The 20,923-nt window shown below is 37.1% G+C and overlaps 1 protein-coding gene across 11 annotated transcripts in view; it reads right to left on the bottom strand.

The window, feature by feature from the left end:
• Nucleotides 1-20,923, bottom strand: part of PPP2R2A (protein phosphatase 2 regulatory subunit Balpha) — an 81,482-nt gene that overhangs the window by 25,639 nt on the left and 34,920 nt on the right. For 8 of the 11 annotated variants that reach the window (XM_081516605.1, XM_081516594.1, XM_081516562.1 and 5 more), the window contains one exon: nt 5,957-6,054. In XM_081516605.1, coding sequence (XP_081372731.1) covers nt 5,957-6,054 — 98 coding nt within the window. Of the gene's footprint in view, nt 1-5,956; nt 6,055-12,022; nt 12,180-20,923 lie in introns of all 11 variants that reach the window. The other 3 variants (XM_081516533.1, XM_081516552.1, XM_081516627.1) reach the window with 2 other exon arrangements.

Below are 20,923 nucleotides of genomic sequence, written 5' to 3'. Positions count from 1 at the left end.
GTCCTTACTCCTTTTCCTATTTGGAACCAGTCTGTTGTTCCATGTCCTGTTCTAACTGTTGCTTCCTGACCTGAATACAGGTTTCTCAAGAGGCAGGTCAGGTGGTCTGGTATTCCCATCTCTTGAAGAATTTTCCCCAGTTTATTGTGATCCACACAGTCAAAGGCTTTGGCATAGTCAATAAAGCAGAAATAGATGTTTTTCTGGAACTCTCTTGCTTTTTCGATGATCCAGCGGATGTTGGCAATTCGATCTCTGGTTCCTCTGCCTTTTCTAAAACCAGCTTGAACATCTGGAAGTTCACAGTTCATGTATTGCTCAAGCCTGGCTTGGAGAATTTTGAGCATTACTTTACTAGTGTGTGAGATGAATGCCAATTGTGCGGTAGTTTGAGCATTCTTTGGCATTGCCTTTCTTTGGGATTAGAATGAAAACTGACCTTTTCCAGTCCTGTGGCCACTGCTGAGTTTTCCAGATTTGCTGGCATATTGAGTGCAGCACTTTCACAGCATCACCTTTGAGGATTTGAAATAGCTCAACTGGAATTCCATCACCTCCACTAGCTTTGTTCGTAGTGATGCTTTCTAAGGCCCACTTGACTTCACATTCCAGGATGTCTGGCTCTAGGTGAGTAATCACGCCATCGTAATCATCTGGGTCATGAAGATCTTTTCTGTACAAGTCTTCTGTGTATTCTTGCCACCTCTTCTTAATATCTTCTGCTTCTGTGAGGTCCATACCATTTCTATCCTTTATTGAGCCCATCTTTGCATGAAATGTTCCCTTGGTAGCTCTAATTTTCTTGAAGAGATCTCTAGTCTTTCCCATTCTGTTGTTTTCCTCTATTTCTTTGCATTGATCGCTGAGGAAGGCTTTCTTATCTCTCCTTGCTATTCTTTGGAACTCTGCATTCAGATGGGAATATCTTTCCTTTTCTCCTTTGCTTTTCGCTTCTCTTCTTTTCCCAGCTATTTGTAAGGCCTCCTCAGACAGCCATTTTGCGTTTTTGCATTTCTTTTCCATGGGGATGGTCTTGGTCCCTGTACAATGTCATGAACCTCTGTCCATAGTTCATCAGGCACTCTATCAGATCTAGTCCCTTAAATCTATTTGTCACTTCCACTGTATAATCATAAGGGATTTGATTTAGGTCATACCTGAATGAATGGTCTAGTGGTTTTCCCTACTTTCTTTGGAGCCCCCCAAAATAAAGTCTGTCACTGTTTCCATTGTTTCCCCATCCATTTGCCATGAAGTGACAAGACCAGATGCCATGATCTTTTTTTGAATGTTGAGTTTTAAGCCAGCTTTTTCACTCTCCTCTTTCACTTTCATCAAGAGGCTCTTTAGTTCTTCTTCGCTTTCTGCCGTAAGAGTGGGGTCATCTGCATATCTGAGGTTATTGGTATTTCTCCTGGCAATCTTGATTCCAGCTTGTGCTTTATCCAGCCCAGCATTTCGAATGCTGTATACTGCATGTAAGTTAAATAAACAGGGTGACAATATACAGCCTTGATGTACTCCTTTTCTGATTTGCAACCAGTTCATTGTTCTGTATTCCAGTTCTAATTGTTGCTTCCTGACCTGCATACAGATTTCTCAGGAAGCAGGTCAGGTGGTCTGGTATTCCCATCTCTTTAAGAATTTTCCAGTTTGTTGTGATCTACATAGTCAAAGGCTTTGGCATAATCAATAAAGCAGAAGTAGATGTTTTTCTGTAACTCTCTTTTCTATGATCCGATAGATGTTGGCAATTTGCTCTCTGGTTCCTCTGCCTTTTCTAAATCCAGTGTGAACATCTAGAAGTTCTCAGTTCACGTACTGTTGAAGCCTGACTTGGAGAATTTTGAGCATTACTTTGCTAGCGTGCAAGATGAGTGCAATTGTGTGGTAGCTTGAACATTCTTTGGCATTGCCTTTTCTTTGGGATACATCCGTAAATAAATGTGGTTATGTTATATACCATTTTAACGTGAATTTCCTGCTTTATGTTTTTTCTGCTAATGACTTATTACTAGGTGTTTATTTTATATTTATTTTAGACTATGGAAATGATGTCAGACAAAAAGCAAATTCGAGCGATTTTTTTTTAGCTCAAAATGGGTCATAAAGAAGTGGAGACAACTAGCAGCATGAACACATTGGCCTAGGAACTGCTAACGAATGTACAGTGCAGTGGTGGTTCAAGAAGCTTTGCAAACGAGACAAGAGCCTTGAAGATGAACAGCAGAGTGGCTGGCCATGGGAAGCTGACAATAACCAATTAATTGAGAGTCATCATCAAAGCTGATCCTCTTACAATTACACAAGAAGTTGTAGAAGAACTTACTTAACATAGACCATTCTGTGGTCATTCGGTATTTGAAGCAAACTGGAAAGGTGAAAAAGTTTGGTAAGTGGGTGGCTTATGAGCTGACCAAAAATAGTTGTTTTGAAGTGTCGTCTTCTCTTATTCTACACAACAACAAATCATTTCTCAATCGGATTGTGACATGTGACAAAAAAGGGATTGTATATGAAAACTGGCAGTGGTTGGACCAAGCAGAAGCTCTAAAGCACTTCCCAAAGCTAAACGTGCACCAAAAAAAGGTAATGGTCACTGGTGGTCTACTATTGGTCTGATCCACTACAGCTTTCTGAATCCCGGTGAAATGATTACACCTGAGAAGTATGCTCAGCAAATCAATAAGATGCACTGAAAACTGCAACCCTTGTAGCTGGCATTGACCAACAGAAACGGCCCAATTCTTCTCCACAACACAAAAATTGAACAAACTGGGCTACAAAGTTTTGCCTCATCCGCCATATTCACCTGACCCGTTGCCGACCAACCAACCACTTCTTTAAGCAACTCGACAAGTTTTTGCAGGGAAACTGCTTCCACAACCAGCAGGAGGCAGAAAATGATTTCCAAGAATTTCATCAAATCCTGAAGTATGGACTTTATACTACAGGAATAAACATACTTATTTGGTAAAAATGTGTTGATTGTAATGGTTCCTATTTTGATTAATGAATACGTGTATGACCCTAGTTATGATTTTAAATTCATTATCTGAAACCAGTTACTTTTGTACCAACCTAACACACATCTTGCTGTGAAAATCAGCAAGATGGGTGCCTTATTTCAGGACACACTACACAGAACACTGGGTGAAACGCGAAAGTCTGGACTCAGTGACTGTGTGATGGGTGTGATGCCTCCTGGAAACTCGATTTACCCTGTGCCTCAATTTCCCTACATGCCCTGCTTCTATCTCAGAGATTCTGTCAAACAGAAAATCATTCAAACATGTTAGTTTAAAATACACACACACACATACAAACATACACACAGAAAAACAGTAGAACATGCTACAGAATCACCAGGCTGAAATACACTTGAACTAAATGAAAATCTTGTAAATGAACACCCGGTTTCTTTGCCTGGGGAATAGATGGACAGGCATCAAAGTGTGCCCGACAAGATGACAGGAAGCAGACCTGCCACACCTTAAGAGTTAAGTGAGACAGAAAGGTAGGATAAAGCTGTCAAAGTCTGATGTGCAAAGTTCACTGCTACTATAGTATGACCTTTTCTTCTTAAGTAAGGACAATAAAAAGAGTGAGTGGAAATATTTAAGTCTCCAGTCAAGTGAATTTTAGCAAGGAATGCTGCCACTGTAGACACGATAGTTCAAACATCATTGTATTTTGCAAAGAGAACTAGCAGGTTCTAAAAACCACTCACTTGTTAAGTGCCAGCGTACCCTGGAATGTATGTATGATAGCTGTGGTGGTTAGAAGAAGCTGTACTGAAATTTAGAGATCCACATTCTAATCCCAGGCCTTTGCTATTAAACTCAGCAATATAACTTTATGTAAACTTTTGCTGAGATTTATCTAAACATTAGAAAAAGACTATCTCTAAGTTCGCTTCCAATTTTCAAACTCTAACACTATTTTACAGACATTTAGCGATGAACTCATAAAATCTAACCTGAATATGTTAGCTACTGATATAAGGCACATACATTTATAATTAACACAGGTACTGAATGTCCTGAAGACAGCATAATATTAGAAGCTCTAGAATAAGGGCTTAAAAAATGTGGAAAATATACTGGGTAAAATGCATCAAATTAACATTAACAACATCAAGTTTCAAGAAGGAGAATAATTATCATCTTTGTTATTTATCACTAAAAAATACACTGATATTTACACTAAGTAATTCTCAAAAGACATACTACTAATCTGAGGTTCTAGATAATGGATTTCTGTCTTGAACACTTACATGCAGTTAAGAATGACAATTTATACTTTTAAATAACACAAAGCCCCCATTAAAAATGTAGGCTCAGAAACCCACAATGTAAAGCTCTTCAAGATGGAAATGCTTGGGAAGCAAAGTTAAATTTAAATGTTTTTCTCTAAACACCTTCTGTTTTTAAAACAAAAAAATATAGAATGGCATTAATTTTCAGTAAAAAACAAAACCAAACCACAGAAGGGCAGAGAATGTCTACAGAAAATCCAGCTCTAGCTTCTAAAAAACAAAGTTTAACACTCACATTTTGGTGACTTAACATGAAAGGCCCTGGAGTGCACCGAGAGGGGACATGCTGGAAGTTCTGGGACATGCTGGAAGTTCTGGGTTCTGGTTGTGAGTTTGGGTAATCAAGTGCTCTCTTAACAATCTGCTTTCTCATTTGGAAATAAAGGTAAACTACAATGATCTGTAAGGCTCTATTTCGACTCCAAGTTTTCCTAGATTGTTATGGTCAAGTTTTTAGATGCTTGAAAACAGGAACAGAAAACTGATTTTGCTCCCACTTCCCACAAAAACATCCTTTGTCAAGAAAACCTTAAGTCTTATTTTCATATTGCCTTCCAACCAAAAAGAAAAATAATAAAAGGAGACATATTTAGTGCTTGTGCATCTTCTAATCAGACACTATTAATCATTTCTTTTAAAATTAAATTACCTACCTCACTGGGTGTTGTGAGGATTAATTCATTAGTGTTTGTAAAGCACTTTGAGATCCTCAGGTCAAAGGCGCTATAGAAGTGCAAAGTAGTAGTATTATTACTAGATTCTTGCTTATTTAAGGAATTTCACAATCCTTTAAAAGCTAACTTGTGTTATGATTTAGACATCTGTTCATAAAGCCCTGCATTTTATCCACATTATTTTTAACTCTTTTTAAGATAGTATAGACAGGGACAGAATGTTTGGAAGCAAAGGATAAATTAGCTTTGATCTACAAATGGAAGGGGAGACTAAGGGAAAATCTAGTGTGACAAATTTTGTTTAGCATAAAATTTTAGTGAGAAACCTAGTCAATAAGATTTAGAAGTGTGCCTATGTTGTACACAAAACCAAATCAACCCTACTTTAATCATAGATTTTGCAATGAGAAATCCCTTTCTTCAAAGAGAAGGGAAAACAATTTTCAAATCCACTTTAAAGAGGGGTAACTAAGCTTATAAATTATGTACATTACATGTGTATACATGCAACTATCATTTAAAACCTTTATACTTAAATTGCAGTAATCGTATTAGTATAAACTGATATAAAAATAGTTGAGCAGCTTTTTCCTTTAAACCAGGCTCCCACCCCTAATTACACAAGGCAAATTATACACTGAGAAGAGGTCAAAACAATTTTACTTTATGGAATTTTAGGAGAAAAAAAATGAGGGCCAAGGCTATAAAACCAGTTAAAATCTTATATAACACACTTCTCACTCCTTTCTCTAACCAAATCCTTTCACAATTAAATCAAAACACGCACATGTACACTGACACACAAAGCTAAGAGAACTAGAGCTATTTACACATTCAATATTCTGCTTGATATACAACAAATTTTTAAAGAAAAATTTGCCAACATCCTCTGATGAGATTCTCCAGCATAAGCTCCAGTCCCAAGAGCAAACTGAAATTTAGATATCAAACTTTAAACACTTACCTCCTGCTCCTGCTGAAAGATGACAACTCTACCACCTTTATCTCCGGTTGCTAGTAACTCTCCAGAATGATTAAATTCTACTGTAGAAATTATATCTGCTGTATAATTGAAACAAACAAAAAAGACATTAGTTCTTCTCTCCCAATTCAAGACAGAGTTTCTTAGTAAGAACTCAGCATGTTTTCCTAATATATTCCAAGTCTATATATCAACCTGCCCTCAGAAATAAAGTAAATCTAATGACATCCCACTCCAATACTCTCGCCTGGAAAATCCCATGGATGGAGGAGCCTGGTAGGCTGCAGTCCATGGAGTCGCTAAGAGTCGGACATGACTGAGAGACTTCACTTTCACGCATTGGAGAAGGAACTGGCAACCCACTCCAGTGTTCTTGCCTGGAGAATCCCAGGGATGGGGGAGCCTGGTGGGCTGCCATCTATGGGGTCGCACAGAGTCGGACACGATTCTTGCCTGGAGAATCCCAGGGATGGGGGAGCCTGGTGGGCTGCCATCTATGGGGTCGCACAGAGTCGGACACGATTGAAGCGACTTAGCAGTAGCAGCAGCAAAGTTCTTTCATGAATATTTTGAGTCATGAATATTTGGTTCACTCCCCCCACAAAACTCTCCCCAAAGTAAACCAATGACACTATTTTTTTTTAATAGGCACATAACAAATAAAAAATATCAGTGCTTTATTAATAATTCATTAAATTCATGAATATAGAGAAATCAACAATCATGAAACATTCCATGATAGCACCATTAAACATTAATAATTATTGTGCTAATTTTTTCTTATATACTTCTGATAAGCTGATATATGCAAACCCAAAGAAGGTCTATAAAATTAAGACAGATATAACTAAAATGGGGAAATTCTTTAAATGCAAAAATAATTTCAGATAGAACTTTAACAATCATAAATAAATTCAAATTATGGCCTCAAACAAATGTTTATAAATAGAACACACTTATACCAGCAATGCTTTGTACTATGCACCTTCAAAATGCACAGCTCTTCTTGTGGTTCCCACACAGAGACACAGCAGGGGCTGCTAAAATCAGTCATGTTACACCTAAAGTCGGTGCTAACTTCACAGTCAAGTTCAAATAAAATTATCAGGTATTTTTCCTTGCTTTTTGACACTAGTCATTTTCCTAAAGAAAAAAATCTAAGTTACAGAATTGGGCATTAAGATAAAGCAATCACACTACACAATTCCCCACTGTTACAAGTTCTTCACTACTAAGCATTATGCTAAATTAGGGAAGACCTCATCAAACACATGTTACATAAAAAAGCAAACTGTTAGTATGGGAGAAGGGTCATTTTCTTGTCAACATTAGCTCACTCTAAGAATTTTAAAAGCGACTTTATATAATAATGGAGAAGGAAATGGCAACCCACTCCAGTATTCTTGCATGGAAAATCCCATGGATGGAGGATCCTGATAGGCCACGGTCCAGGGGTCGCAAAAAGTCAGACACGATTGAGCGACTTCACTTCACTTATATAATAAAGAACATTATATACTTTAAATTTTAAAACTTACTGACCAATGTAGCACATCAATAAACTGACCAGCTCTGCATTTTATCATTTTCATTTTAGTGATTTGTCCAAGTTGAGCTTGATTTTGTAAAGCTTTCTTTGCTTCCTCCATAGTTTAGGTCCAAAGCACTTATCTTTTTGGAACTCTCTGAGAATTTACTGAAAGTTATACACACTCTCCCAAGGAACTGTACACATTTAAGTACACACAAAAATTTGCATGTAATTTCAAAAGGTCTGGACAGCACCCCATCTCCAGCTTAAAACCTTTGCCCCAGACAACTCACCATGGTCGGTGGTATCAGGAGGAAGGAATAGATCTAGTGTTTACGCTACATGCAAATGTATCACCAAGGTGTAAAACAGAATATATTGTACTATTCTATAAAGCCCAACATCAACTACTACTTAAAAGCCATTCTACTAGGTGTTCTGTATTTACTTCGGTATTGAGTATAACAAGGGAATAAAAACACACAGTCCTTGCACTAAAAGCACATTATAGTACAGTTACAGACACAAAATAAGCAGGGGCTAACTATTTGACAGCAAATAACTACATCTTACTTGTAGGTCAGAGTCTAAGATCAAGGAATAAGGGGGAAAAAAAAACCCATACATAGTAAAAATTATCTTCAAATTCAAATCCCTCAGACAGGCACCACTTTGGAGATGCAAACTTTCTCCTGCTCTTGTAAGTCCAACTCAGCCAGTTTTCCCTACAGCATTCATACTTTGTATTTCCTGTGAAATGAACTAGTTAATCTGGATACAAAGTCATGCTATATCAAAAACTCCTGACCTCTGGACTCCAGTATATACTCTTGGCTTGGTGAAATACTCACACTTCATACCAACTCCAGATTCATTCTCCCATTCACTCAGTGGAGTAACAGGAAGTCATAGGCTGAGGAATCCTAGAAACAACTGGCCTAAACAGCGAGAGGCTGAACGTCAGGAAACAACAAGAGCCAAAGATTTACACCATAAAAGTCAACCCACATTAAATCCTTGAGGGTGGGAAATACAGAGAGAAAGGCAAATAATTTTCTCATTTCAGCTATGTTTAAGCCACTATTGTTTTGTGACTATCTATCTTGCCAAAAGCCAATGAACAAACATAAAATTTTAGAAATAGCTAACTAAGCCACTGACGCTTAGGTGAATAGCATAGTGGAATTTTATCTGGGAGAGAGGTACACAGACTCATGGCTTCTTGTGATTTTTTTTACTCCATGTATTTAATATGGTCATATTTCAGATAGGTAAATTATTTTCATGGCTTGTACGGTGAAATTAAATAGGTACATGCCATGGTGTTCCTTCCTCCTTCCCATCAAATAAAGGAGAAATGACACACCATGACTTCTGTAGGCTTGGCCATCCGTACGTGAAGTGAGAGAGCCACCATGTACATAAGCACCTATTAAATCTCCAAGTGTATGAATGCTTTCCAAGTTGTCCTCAGTTGTAAAATGCCTAGATCTCACAAGGTCTTTCCGGGAATATGACATATAAAAAGGATGAATAACAGGGAGAATAAAATCAAATTCTGCTTTACAGTCCAAGAGAAATTTTATCCAGGAATCCATTAAGGAGTACACTATGAAACTGAGCTGTGAGCTGTGTGTGCCTCTGTAGCACACTAGTATGCCAGGAAGGGGATGGGTTGCAACCACCCAAATCTAAGACCTCCAGCCTGGAGCCCGCACTTGACCTCAGAGTGCCATACAAACATTTTTGCTCTCAAGTATGCCACGATGTGGAAAAGATAAGGAAGCATGGCTCTAAAAATAGTGCTCCCATATCGTGAGTACCAATACCCAGATGAGACTAGTCAAATACTGTTATCTTGTGTTTTTGAAAATAACAATAACCCTGCTCCTAGAAAATATTCTTCATTGCTCTGATTTCTATACCATTAAAAAAAAAATTACACAGTAGATGATTGCAAGAATAGCACTGTTTCTGCTGAACAGTGCACAATAGCACTGTTCAGCAGAAATCTGTTACCATAGAGGGGTCCTATATCTGTGCTGTTCAATACAGTAACTACTAGCCACACGAGGCTCCTGAACTTTTAACTTTAGCCGTATATGGCTAGGGGCTACCATACTAGAGAGTCTAGGTCTAAAACATTACAGAGTGGACACTGACTTTTAAAAGACAAGCATGCTGAAGCTAAGAGAATTCTGAAACTTCAAACAGGTAAAATAAAACTACTGTGTACGCACACACCCAGATTGTTACCTCAAGGAGCAGGCTGAAAATATGAATGTACTTCATGAAAATTCGGATTCCTGGATACTATTTTTAAAACAAAGTATTAATGAAAGCCTTGAAAACTTGCAAACACTTTACTCTTGAGATTAAAATAACTATCACATACTTTAAAAAGGCAAAGACACTAACCTCACTGTTAGAGTCACGTTACTGAACTCGAGGCAGCGTCCAGTATAACACATCAACTATGTCTGTTCTCATAAAGGATTCATAAGAATCCTTCTTATGACCAGTACAAATGCCTTTTCACAATGAAAAAAAAGTAGATGGACATGAGTCTGGGTAAACTCCCGGAGTTGGTGATAGACAGGGAGGCCTGGCATGCTGCAATTCATGGGGTCGCAGAGTCAGACATGACTGAGTGACTGAACTGAACTGAATATCATATAAAAGAACATTCGAATACAGTTAATAAAAAGGAAGGACTCTGGATGAGAACATCAGTCAAGGATCCTCTACTGTGCATTAAGTCAACACACAGCCATTCTAGGCACTCTAAAGACAGGGTTTGAAAGGCACAATCTGACTGCGGGTAAGAAAACTTAACCACAGTGTTTTCGACCTTTGATGTGAAATTCTACATAGTATTAACAAAAACCAAGAAATTTATAATGTGTTATATAAAATGAACTCAATTTCTTCCAACCTTTTTTTCCTAAACTGTCAGCATCCAGGCTTCATCCTAAGAAGATGAAATGATTGCTTTCTTTTGGGGGCAAGAATGGTTAAGTGGTGGTGGTGAGGATGACAACAACGCTATTTCTGGTGTGTCTTGACTTCATCAGGCACACCACACCGTTCCCTTGTTACTCATCTTCTCTATTTCTTATGTACTCTAATCAATGGAAAAGGACACAGACAGCCAATGGTTAAAAAATACAACACACTCAATATAAAAGTCTCATGATGGAAAATTAATAGAAAACATATATGCATAAACAGTAGTAATTAACAATAATTACTATATATTAAGTGATCAAATTATTATTAGCTCTTTCTCTTAATATGTCAACTCTTGCACTGTAAGACACTTCGTGGGTTACTCAGTGATTTTATAATTCCACTTGAAGACTATAGTTCAAATTATCTGAAAGAAACCAATTAAAATTAGCACCAACATGATTATAGGTGAATTATCTACATACAGGCATACTTCATTTATTGCACTTCCCTTTACTGTGCTTCATAGATATTGTGTTTTTAAACAAATTGGAGGCAACCCTGTGTAGACAAAGTCTATCAAAGCTATTTTTCCAAAAGCATTTGCTCACTTAATATTTCTGTGTCATATTTTGGCAATTCTCTCAATATGCCAAACTTTTTCATTATTATGCTTTTAACAGTGATCTGTGATCAGTGGTCGTAAATATTACTATTGCAAAAAGACTACAATTCACTGAAGACTCAGATGGTAGTTAGCATTTTTTTTTAGCAATAAAGTATTTTTCCAACTAAGATATGTACATTTTTGGGGACATAACTCTATCTCACACTTAAGAGACTACAGTACAGTGTAAACAACTTTTATATGCGCTGGGAAACCGAAAAATTTATGTGACTCTATTTATTGCAGTCATCTAGAGCCACACCCTGAATATCTGAGATGTGCCTATAATGAAATAAGATGAACGTATTTCAAACATCCAATAATGAGGAGATATAAAAGCAATCTCTAGTACCTAGGTTGGAAAATTATGGCCCACCAGCTATTTTTGTAAAGAATGTCTTATTGGAACCTAGCCATGCCCATTTGTTTATATGTTGTCTTCGGCTGCTTTCAGTTGACAACAGCAGGGCTGAATAGTTGAGAAAGACTGAAAATATTTACTATCTGGTCCTTTACAGAAGATGCTTGTCAACCACTGCTCAAGTATATTAATACAACTGAATGCTGTGCTAAGCCGCCTCAGTCGTGTCCAACTCTTTGTGACCCTATGAACTGTAGTCCACCAGGCTCCTCTGTCCTTTGGATTTTCCAAGCAAGAATAAATGAATATTAACATTAAAAGAACAAATATGATTTACGTGGGGACAGAGACTCAATAAACTAATGTCAAAGCACACACTATCTACAGAAAGATTCAACTATAATGTGCCAAGCACTGTACTAAATGAGCATTTACATATATATATCTTCTCATTTAATCCTTATAATGCCACTATGATAGAGACATCACTTTCAATTAATAGGAGAGTGTACAAAAGCACTGAGACATTAAGTAACTTGCCTTTCACACCTCTGTCAAGTGTCAAAGCCAGGATTCAAATTTAGTGGGTGTGAACAATCATATGTGTAAGGCGGTAGCACAAAATCCTATAAGTCACCGGATGTTGAATAAATAAATAAGTGTTCAGTTTACTGCTTCTTTTTCACTGCCAAAGTGCCTGTGTTCAACAGAACATTTAAGGTCAAACTACATCGACTTTACACTATTTACTAATGATCTCATTACAATTACTGGTCTGGCCCCACAATAAAACTAAGCATTTTTCCAGCACCTGCTATACTCCAGGGGCTGGGTGATCCAGAGTCTAAATTGTACCCTTTAAAGAGGTTTATAAGCAAAATGTTATTAAAGCAGATAAACAGCTAACCAAGAAAAGATTTAGTAAATGCTTAAAAGAACCAAAGAGGGAATACTGTTAAGCATTGTAAAATGAATTCTAAGACATAAAGACTGAGTAAATATATAAAGAAGCTCCCTTTATTTTAAAAATAAAGGGGGAGGAAATCAACTGGAAGAAACTGCTCACACATATGTTTAACATTCTGGATTATAGAATCCCCAATGTTTCACCTGAAATGGTTAACACAGCATCCGTAGAATGCTGACACACCTGATTCTGTTATTTTTCTCAACAGGCTTACTCTATTTTTTAATTTTTGCTGACTTGGAATTTTTATTGTTAAATATATATATAAATGAAACAGGAGTGTGCAGTATTCTTTCAAATTGTTAGATCAGAAACATTTTACTTAATCCTAAATTCAACTTTATCTGTATTCTACCCAGAAAACAACGCAAACTGTAACTCATCTCGCAAATTCACTTGCTCACAAACACTTTACTTTGCTCTCACTGTGCTGTCACTGAGACATCAGTATTAAAAGCCCCCTATAAAAGCAGCTCATATTTATACACTGCTTGCAGGGCACTGTGCTCAATACCCTCAACACGACTAGTCTTTAAAGCTAAGCAACAGAGAATTAAATTTAAAAGGTTAATACTCATAAAATACTATAAACACTGTTACAGTAAATAGTTCTAAAAATTCAGGCACATTTGCCTTATGCATCATGAGACAGCATAAATCTCAAGACAAGAGGTTTGAAATATTCACAGAGAAAAACATGAGGTTCACAAAAATTCTAGGAATAACCACTGCTTCTTAAAATTCTACATTCTGAATATTATCTCAAAAGGGACTGCTCTGGGGGGGAAAGTGAGTGTTAGTGAAGACTTGCTCCAAGAGCTGCTGCCAGCATGGTCTTCTAGGTATCAAATGAAACTTTCAGGTTTGGAAGAAAACGAGATTATTAGCAAGTTGGCTATGCTGAATCTTACCTTTCTGCAAATAGTACTTAATTACCCATAAAACTCTACCAAGATAATCAGTCTTCTTTCCTTTTTGTTATATTTCAGTAAAAACAAACATTAACAAAGAACATTAAGGCCAACTGCATAAACTGTCTCCAAAAAGTACCCAATGAAAACATGAAATAACTTTTAGCACTTCAAAAGATTGAAGTGAAAGAAAAATCAAAATTAAAAATCTGTAATTGGTCTTCTGCTTCTGGCCATGGGGAAGCAAGACAATCTGGATTCAGCCTCTAGCTGGGAGTGACTAGAAAATGAACAGAGAAAGTTCAAGGGATCTACAGAAATCACTTAGAATCTTTAAAGGGTTTAATACTGATTTGAGGATAGGAGGGCATGGCAACCCACTCCAGTTATTCTTGCCTGGAGAATCCCTTGGAGAGAGGAGCCTGGCAGGCTACAGTCCATGGGGCCACAAAGAGTTGGACACCACTGAAGCGACTGAGCATGCATGCATGCACACACGCACCCACGTAATGCTGTAACACAAGGCCTACAAAAGAACTATTAGAAAGCTTACCGAGTCTCAAACAGAGATCCCACTCAGCCAGAGGAGGCTGGTTGATAATGGTTTAATTGCTAATTTGTGTCTGACTCTTGTGACATCATGGACTGTGGTCCCCCAGACTCCTTTGTCCATGGCATTTTCCAGGCAAGAATACTGGAGTGGGTTGCCATTTCCTCCTCCAAGGGATCTTCCTGACCCAGGGATCAAACCCAGGTCTCTTGCATTGCAGGCAGTTTCTTTACCAACTGAGCCACCAGCCAGAGTAGCTGCTGCTGCTGCTGTTAAATTGCTTCAGTCGTGTCCAACTCTATGCGACCCCATAGTAGCTGCTGCTGCTGCTGTTAAATTGCTTCAGTCGTGTCCAACTCTATGCGACCCCATTTCCTTCTCCAGTGCATGAAAGTGAAAAGTGAAAGTGAAGTCGCTCAGTCCAGAGTAGAGAAATATAATTAACAAGGCATCAGGTGGAGTCCTCAGAAGAGTATCACCTCCGAAATCAAGTCAGCACCAAACTGAATTCATCCTGACAAAGCTTCACATTGAAGAATTGATCTCAAGTAACTTAATTATGTTCAAGAACAAAATCCAACATTCAACAACCCAAATTCACATTATCTGGGGTCTAAAATCATCAGGAATGTAAGAAAGCAGAAAAATGTGACCTATAACCAGAAGAAAAATAAGCCAATAGAAACAGAATCAGAAATGCCAAAAATGATGGACGAATCATTTCTGGAAGACAAGGACCTTAAAATAGCTGTTGTAAATACGCTTCATATGCTTAAGACAAGGCAACATGTTAAAATGACAAGTATACTATCTGAAATGGAAGATACATTGAATGTGATTAACAGATCAGATGCTGCAACACAAAAGATCAAGAACTTGAAGGTCTTGTAACAGAGTCAAAACAAAATGACGTAGAGGGGAAAAAAAGAGCAAAGACTTGCCTTGCAGAAGATCTAGTGTTCCAACATATGCATCACTGCAGTCCCAGGGGAAAAGTTGGGGAATATTTAAAAAAATGAACAGCATGGAAGTGCCCCAGCATGATGACATTATATGCAGAATAATCAAACCAAGGTATAAACCCAGACTTACAAAGGTACACAGTAGTGGCAACTCAATAAATTTCATTAGTCTTGTTTTTAGGATATGACTGCACAATCATGAAGAACTCTGACATTTCAAAGCATAATATTCCCCTAATTTACAAAGTAAACTTTAGTATATAAACACATGCAAAAAAAAATGGAGTTGGGTTTTTAGGCTTAGAAAATAAGTTTTTTTCAACACCACAAACATGGCAAAATATTCTAAATCATGCAGACTATGGGACAACCTTTTCTAGTTCAAGATTGTCCTGAAAACTGCAGAATAGCTAGTACACGCAAGCCTATGCCTAGGCAAATGCCAATAATCCCTTCACTCACTGGTAAAATTAGATAAAAAAAGAATTCAATAGGACAAGAATTTGTATTATGTTTCTATTTATTTGATAGAAGGTATGGTGAAGATGTAACGGTCATAAATCTTTATGCCCAAAGATTGTTATTTTATATATTTCAGGGTTACCAGGAATAGAAGAGTTGACAATAACTGTCCAGAAGCTGGACAAATCCTTTTCCATGCCTGACAGATTAAAAATAGGTGGGGTAGGAGACAGGGAAGGGGGGGAAAGAAGGGGCAGACACATGAAAAATGTAACTGATACACACATAGAACTTTATACCAATACAAAATATGCTATTTCTTCAAAAGAGCTTTGTGATTTAAAAAACTCATATTTACTGATGGAGTCCCTTAAGGAATTCTAAAGACTGCATTGTCTAAGTACAATAAAATTAGCTAATGATAAGTAACTATTGGTTCTAATCAACTACTTAGTAACCTTAAAACCCTAAGGGCAAGGACAAAAATCAGTACTGCAATAAAAATATTTTTAAAGATTTATAGGAACATAAGTATATAAATATTTAAGATAGTATTGTTCTTTTTAAAAAAAGAGAGATACAAGGATCACTATAAAACTAACATAAAAACTGAAATAAAAAACCTGAAATCCCACAAGGAGTAACAACCATAGGTAATAAATGAACAATCTTTTAGCAAACTCATGCAAACTGCAAAATACATATCAGATGTATTCATATATGCTATGATTTCTGTAAGATCAATCTCAGTAATGGAATTACAATTAAAATTAACTTTACTTTTTTTTGATCACATAAATAACTACTTTGTAAAAAAAGAAAAAATATAATCATTCACTCTTAACCCCACTTCTGAGAAAATTTCAGTCCAGTATACCCTTCCAAAGTTTGTTCACATGTACTTCCCGTGCTCAGTACAAAAAAAAAACAAAAAACCTATTGTAATGAGAAGAATGTTATCTATAATATACATATTTAAAAAGTTACCAATCATGCTTGATCCTATTGGTGTAACATAAACAAATCCATCAAAGCATTATGGAATTGGGTGACCAGAGCTTAGATAGGGAGACCAGGTACAGATACATTTTCTCATTCACCTAACAGTAACATAGCAATGAACGGACTAATCTCTACAAAGTAAAAAAAAATAATGACGCTAGCACTACACAGCATTCAAATGACTAAACTTTTATTTAAAAATTGACAATGGCTGGTGCTGGTATTGAGTAACTGCAACCTTCCCATATAGCTGGTAAGAATGCAACCCTCTTCGGGGGAAGAAAAAAGTTTTTCAGTACTGCCAAACACAATGCAACCCAGCAATCACTAGATATTTACCCAAGTCAAATGAAAACTACTATTCATACAAAAGTCTGAATGCAAATGTTTACAGCAACTTTATTTGTAATCACCAAAACTGGACACAACCCAAAATGATTCTGAACTGGTCAATGAATAAACAACATGTGGCACATATCCGTATAATGAAGTACCACTCCATAACAAAAAGGAACAAATTATAGATACAAGCAGTAACATGAATAAAATTCAAAATGCATCATGCTAACCAAAAGCAGCCAGATTCAAAAGGTTGCACACTATATGATTCCATTTATCTGACATTTTGGCAACAGTACAACTAGAGGGATAGAGGGAGGGTAGAGGCTGACTTCAAGGAGACATGGAACTCTTTGGAGTGATAGAACTGCTTTTTATGTTGACTATGGTAGTGACTATGTTTTTTAATCAAAAGTTGAAGAACTGTACATAAAAGGATAAATTTCACAGGATGTAAATTATACTGTAAGAAAACAACAAAATACCGGAATCTCAGACATGCCAAAATGTTTCTTCTGTTTACTTGCAGGTTACAAAATGCTTTCCTGCTCCCAAACCTTCAAGGTCCTCTAAGGATTACAACAAGATCTGTGAAGTAGTGAGTGGCATTCCATCTCCTCCATAATATGAACCCTTCCCTTAAGCATACCAATCTACTTCCTAGGACCACAGCACTCACCACATTCTCCAGTGAAGCTCACGTTTACACCTCCCACATACATACTTATGCCCAGCCTCACTACCTCTTCTTTACCCTGGATACACTGTCTACCTTGCCTGAAATACCTTCCTTCCTCTCCTAGTTCCTTCAGCCCTTCCCTATGTGCCCCATCAGGGAAAAGATTTTTAAAAAAGCATTAATTGCCATTAAAATTCTGGTGAGGTAGAGCTATACCGGAAGATTACAATCTACAAGTGTAATAAAAGAAAAATGTGGTTTTTACATAAATAAATAGAAGCCAAATGGACTAGGAAAAACACTTGTATTTTCAGAAACAGTTCTTACAATGCAGCAAAACAATTCACAGAAGAGGAATACTAGAGTAAAACATAAGGAAACAGCCAAATTAAATTAAATACATTTTTTAATAAGACACCATTTTCTATCTCATAGAGGGAAAATACAAATTGTTCATAAGGCTGGTGTTTGCTCTATGTGCTCAGTCACTTTATACTTTTATCTACAATGTAGATTATCTGCCTACATTGTAGACAAAAGTATAAATTATTACTGTAGAAAACTATTCCATAATTTATATCAGAAGCCACAAAACATTCATTCCTTTGAAACTTGATCAGTTCCAGAAGTCATCCTACTGAAATAATCCCCCCAAATTTTTTAATGTATAGTCACTAATGACTTTATAAATTATCTAAAATGTTAAAGAATATATGAGAAACATCAAATGTTCTTATTCTGCCGCTATCCTTTCACATTTTGCTCTAATCCTCCTCCATATTCACTACAATCTCTGGCTCTTCATTAACCATTATTAGGCAAGAGCAACAAGATTCCTGGGGAAACAGTCTCAGCTCTGCTATTAAGTAATAATTTGACTATGAGTAAGTCAATTAATCTTTATGAACTTCAAATTTCTTATTTGTAAAGAAATATGGATAGATGATCTCTTCAGAGAATGTCTTAGAGCATGTACACAACTCAGACATTTAAACTCAACATATTTAAGGGAGGAAGAAAACAGAATAATGGCTGGAGGAAAATAACAAGCTTTTATTAGGATGCATAAACGTCTAATATCTGCAATTAAAGACTGAAAGGACAACCCTTCTGCAAAAGCTGCATAGCTCTACCCAGGACCATGTATCTCTACTGAAGATCACACTCTGACAAAAATGGACCCCAGACTTATTTCTTCTTTAATGTAGAACTAATTAACAATACTGATTTACTTTCAGTTAGTTCTAAGCTACTCGATGGTGAAATAGGAAAGGAATCCAGACAATGAAGCTGCTCTGCTCAACGAGAGCCACTGCTGCCGCAGGGAAGCACCAGAGATTCTCATGTCATCTGTCATCACACAACTTCAGGAAATGGCATCTTCCTCACTTTTACACAAAGTCAGAGACTGCTTAATACATATACACAAAGCGGCAAAGTTCCCCATTTTTCCAATGTCACATAACAAAAGCTGAATAACACAAGAGTTAATTGAGCTGGATCTTTTTGGCTTCTGTAAGTTTATTTTAGCATAATTTTGGATCTACAGAAGACTTGCAAAGACAGTACAGAGAGTTCCCATCTACTCTCAGGTGGTTTCTCCCACTGTTTATATCTTACATTACTATGCTACATTTGTCACAAACTAAGGAATTAACACTTGAATACAATTATTAACTAAAGTCCACACTTTTGTTCAGATTTCATTAGATTTTCCTTAGTGTTCTTTTTCAGCTCCAGGATACTGCAATTAGCTTCTTATCGTCTGTGACAATTTATCAGACTTTTCTTGTTTTTGATGACCTTGACAGTTCTGAAAAGTACTAGTCAGGTACTCTGCAGCAACTATCTCAAGTGAGATTGCAATGTGTTTTCCTCAAGGCCAGGCTGCAATTATGGGGCTTACTGGCGGAAAGATCACAGAGATGAGATACCATTTTTATCACATCATAGCGAGGGGACATCCTACCAGTATGACTTACTGATGATAATCTAGATCATCTGGCCAAGGTGTGGTTTGCAAAGTTTCTCCACCAGTCACTTCACCCTCTTAAGGTACTCCAGAAGGAAATCACTAAAGGGACTGAGTGTATATGCATTAACTAAGCTCCATCTATTTGAGGGGGAGTAGCTAAATTATCTAGAATTCTTTTGTCTGGGAAATTTGTCTCTTCCCCCTCATTTATTTATCCAACCAATCATTTATCAGTAGGAATTTACAGGTATTAATGTCAGACTTTGGGTTATAATCTAATAGTATGTAATTTATTGTGCTACTCAAACTGTTCCAAATTTGGCCACTGAGAACTCTTTCAGGTTGGTTCCTGGGTCCCTTTGACGTTTTCCTATTCTTCTGCTTTTTGAGAAATTTTGGAATATTCTTTTTAATGTAAACTTTCAGATATTAATATTACCGCAAATTAAAAATGACTTCTAACTCTTTCATTCTATAGTTACATACTAAATTTTAAGGAATGAACTCTCAATTGTGAAGTATAAACATACTGAAAACAAAAGGAATAACTAAAAGAAAGATTAGCACCATAGCTAACTCTCATCCTTGGAATAACTGACCATGACTAAGACTTCTATATGGCCCGGTGGCACAGCAGTGAAGAATCCACCTGCCAATCCAGGAGACACGGATTCAATCCCTGGGTCAGAAAGATCCCCTGGAGAAGGTAATGGCAACCCACTCCAGTATCCTTGCCCGGGAAATCCCATGGACAGAGGAGCCTGACAGGCTACAGTCCACAGGGTCGCAAGAGTCCGACATGACTTAGCCACTAAACAACAACAAAGATGTATATCCTAGAACAGATTCTCATTTGGTCAGCTGAAGTTCTAGAAGTTAAAGAAGCTGCGTGTGTTAGCCAACAACTTGGATTTCTTAATTCTAATCTTCAGGTACTCACTGCTTTTTTTCTTTTCAGATGTTGGGGGAGATAGGGTTAAAACAGCAGCCACTACTCTCTGTTATAGTCAGGGGCCTGCTGTCAAAACATTCTGGCATGTAACAGCACAGAAATGAATTCTCATTTTGATCCAGTTTGTTTCAACAATTAGAGCTCTCATTAAGAAGCATGTTATCTTGTTTGGAAACATGACCAATTTTTACAATCTTTTATCCTCTATTCATTTAATACAACCTATGTGGCAAACACTGGACTTCAGGATTGGCCCCACATAGCTAACTAGAATATAATTCACCCAGATTTCTTCCCAAAGGTAACTAATTCCTCCCCAGTATAAGAAAGTACTTTGTTGGATAATGCAGCCATAAAATGCTAGTTTCTTGATAAAGGGTTAGCAAGCTTTTAGTTATTTCCCTTCAGACCACTATGATGTTTATCTTTTGTTGACCTCTAGAGGGAGCTCAAAGTTCTTATTACATTTTCCCTTCAAGGTCAGGACACTCCTCCCACAAATTTGATGTGTTCAAAACTTAAGAACATTTTATTTCAGCACTCCAAAGGGAAAGCTAAGTGTGTGCCATCCCCTTAGGAACTGCTTGCTTGTCCGGGCTGAGTATGACATGACCTGCTTACCCGCTCCTGGGGTGAGCAGAC

This window comes from Giraffa tippelskirchi, chromosome 1, assembly GCF_054371585.1.
Source record: "Giraffa tippelskirchi isolate mGirTip1 chromosome 1, T2T-mGirTip1v1.2.pri, whole genome shotgun sequence".
Taxonomy (NCBI): domain Eukaryota; kingdom Metazoa; phylum Chordata; class Mammalia; order Artiodactyla; family Giraffidae; genus Giraffa; species Giraffa tippelskirchi.
The sequence above is the reverse complement of the archived record's forward strand: the minus strand, read 5'-3'. Positions and strand labels throughout refer to the sequence as shown.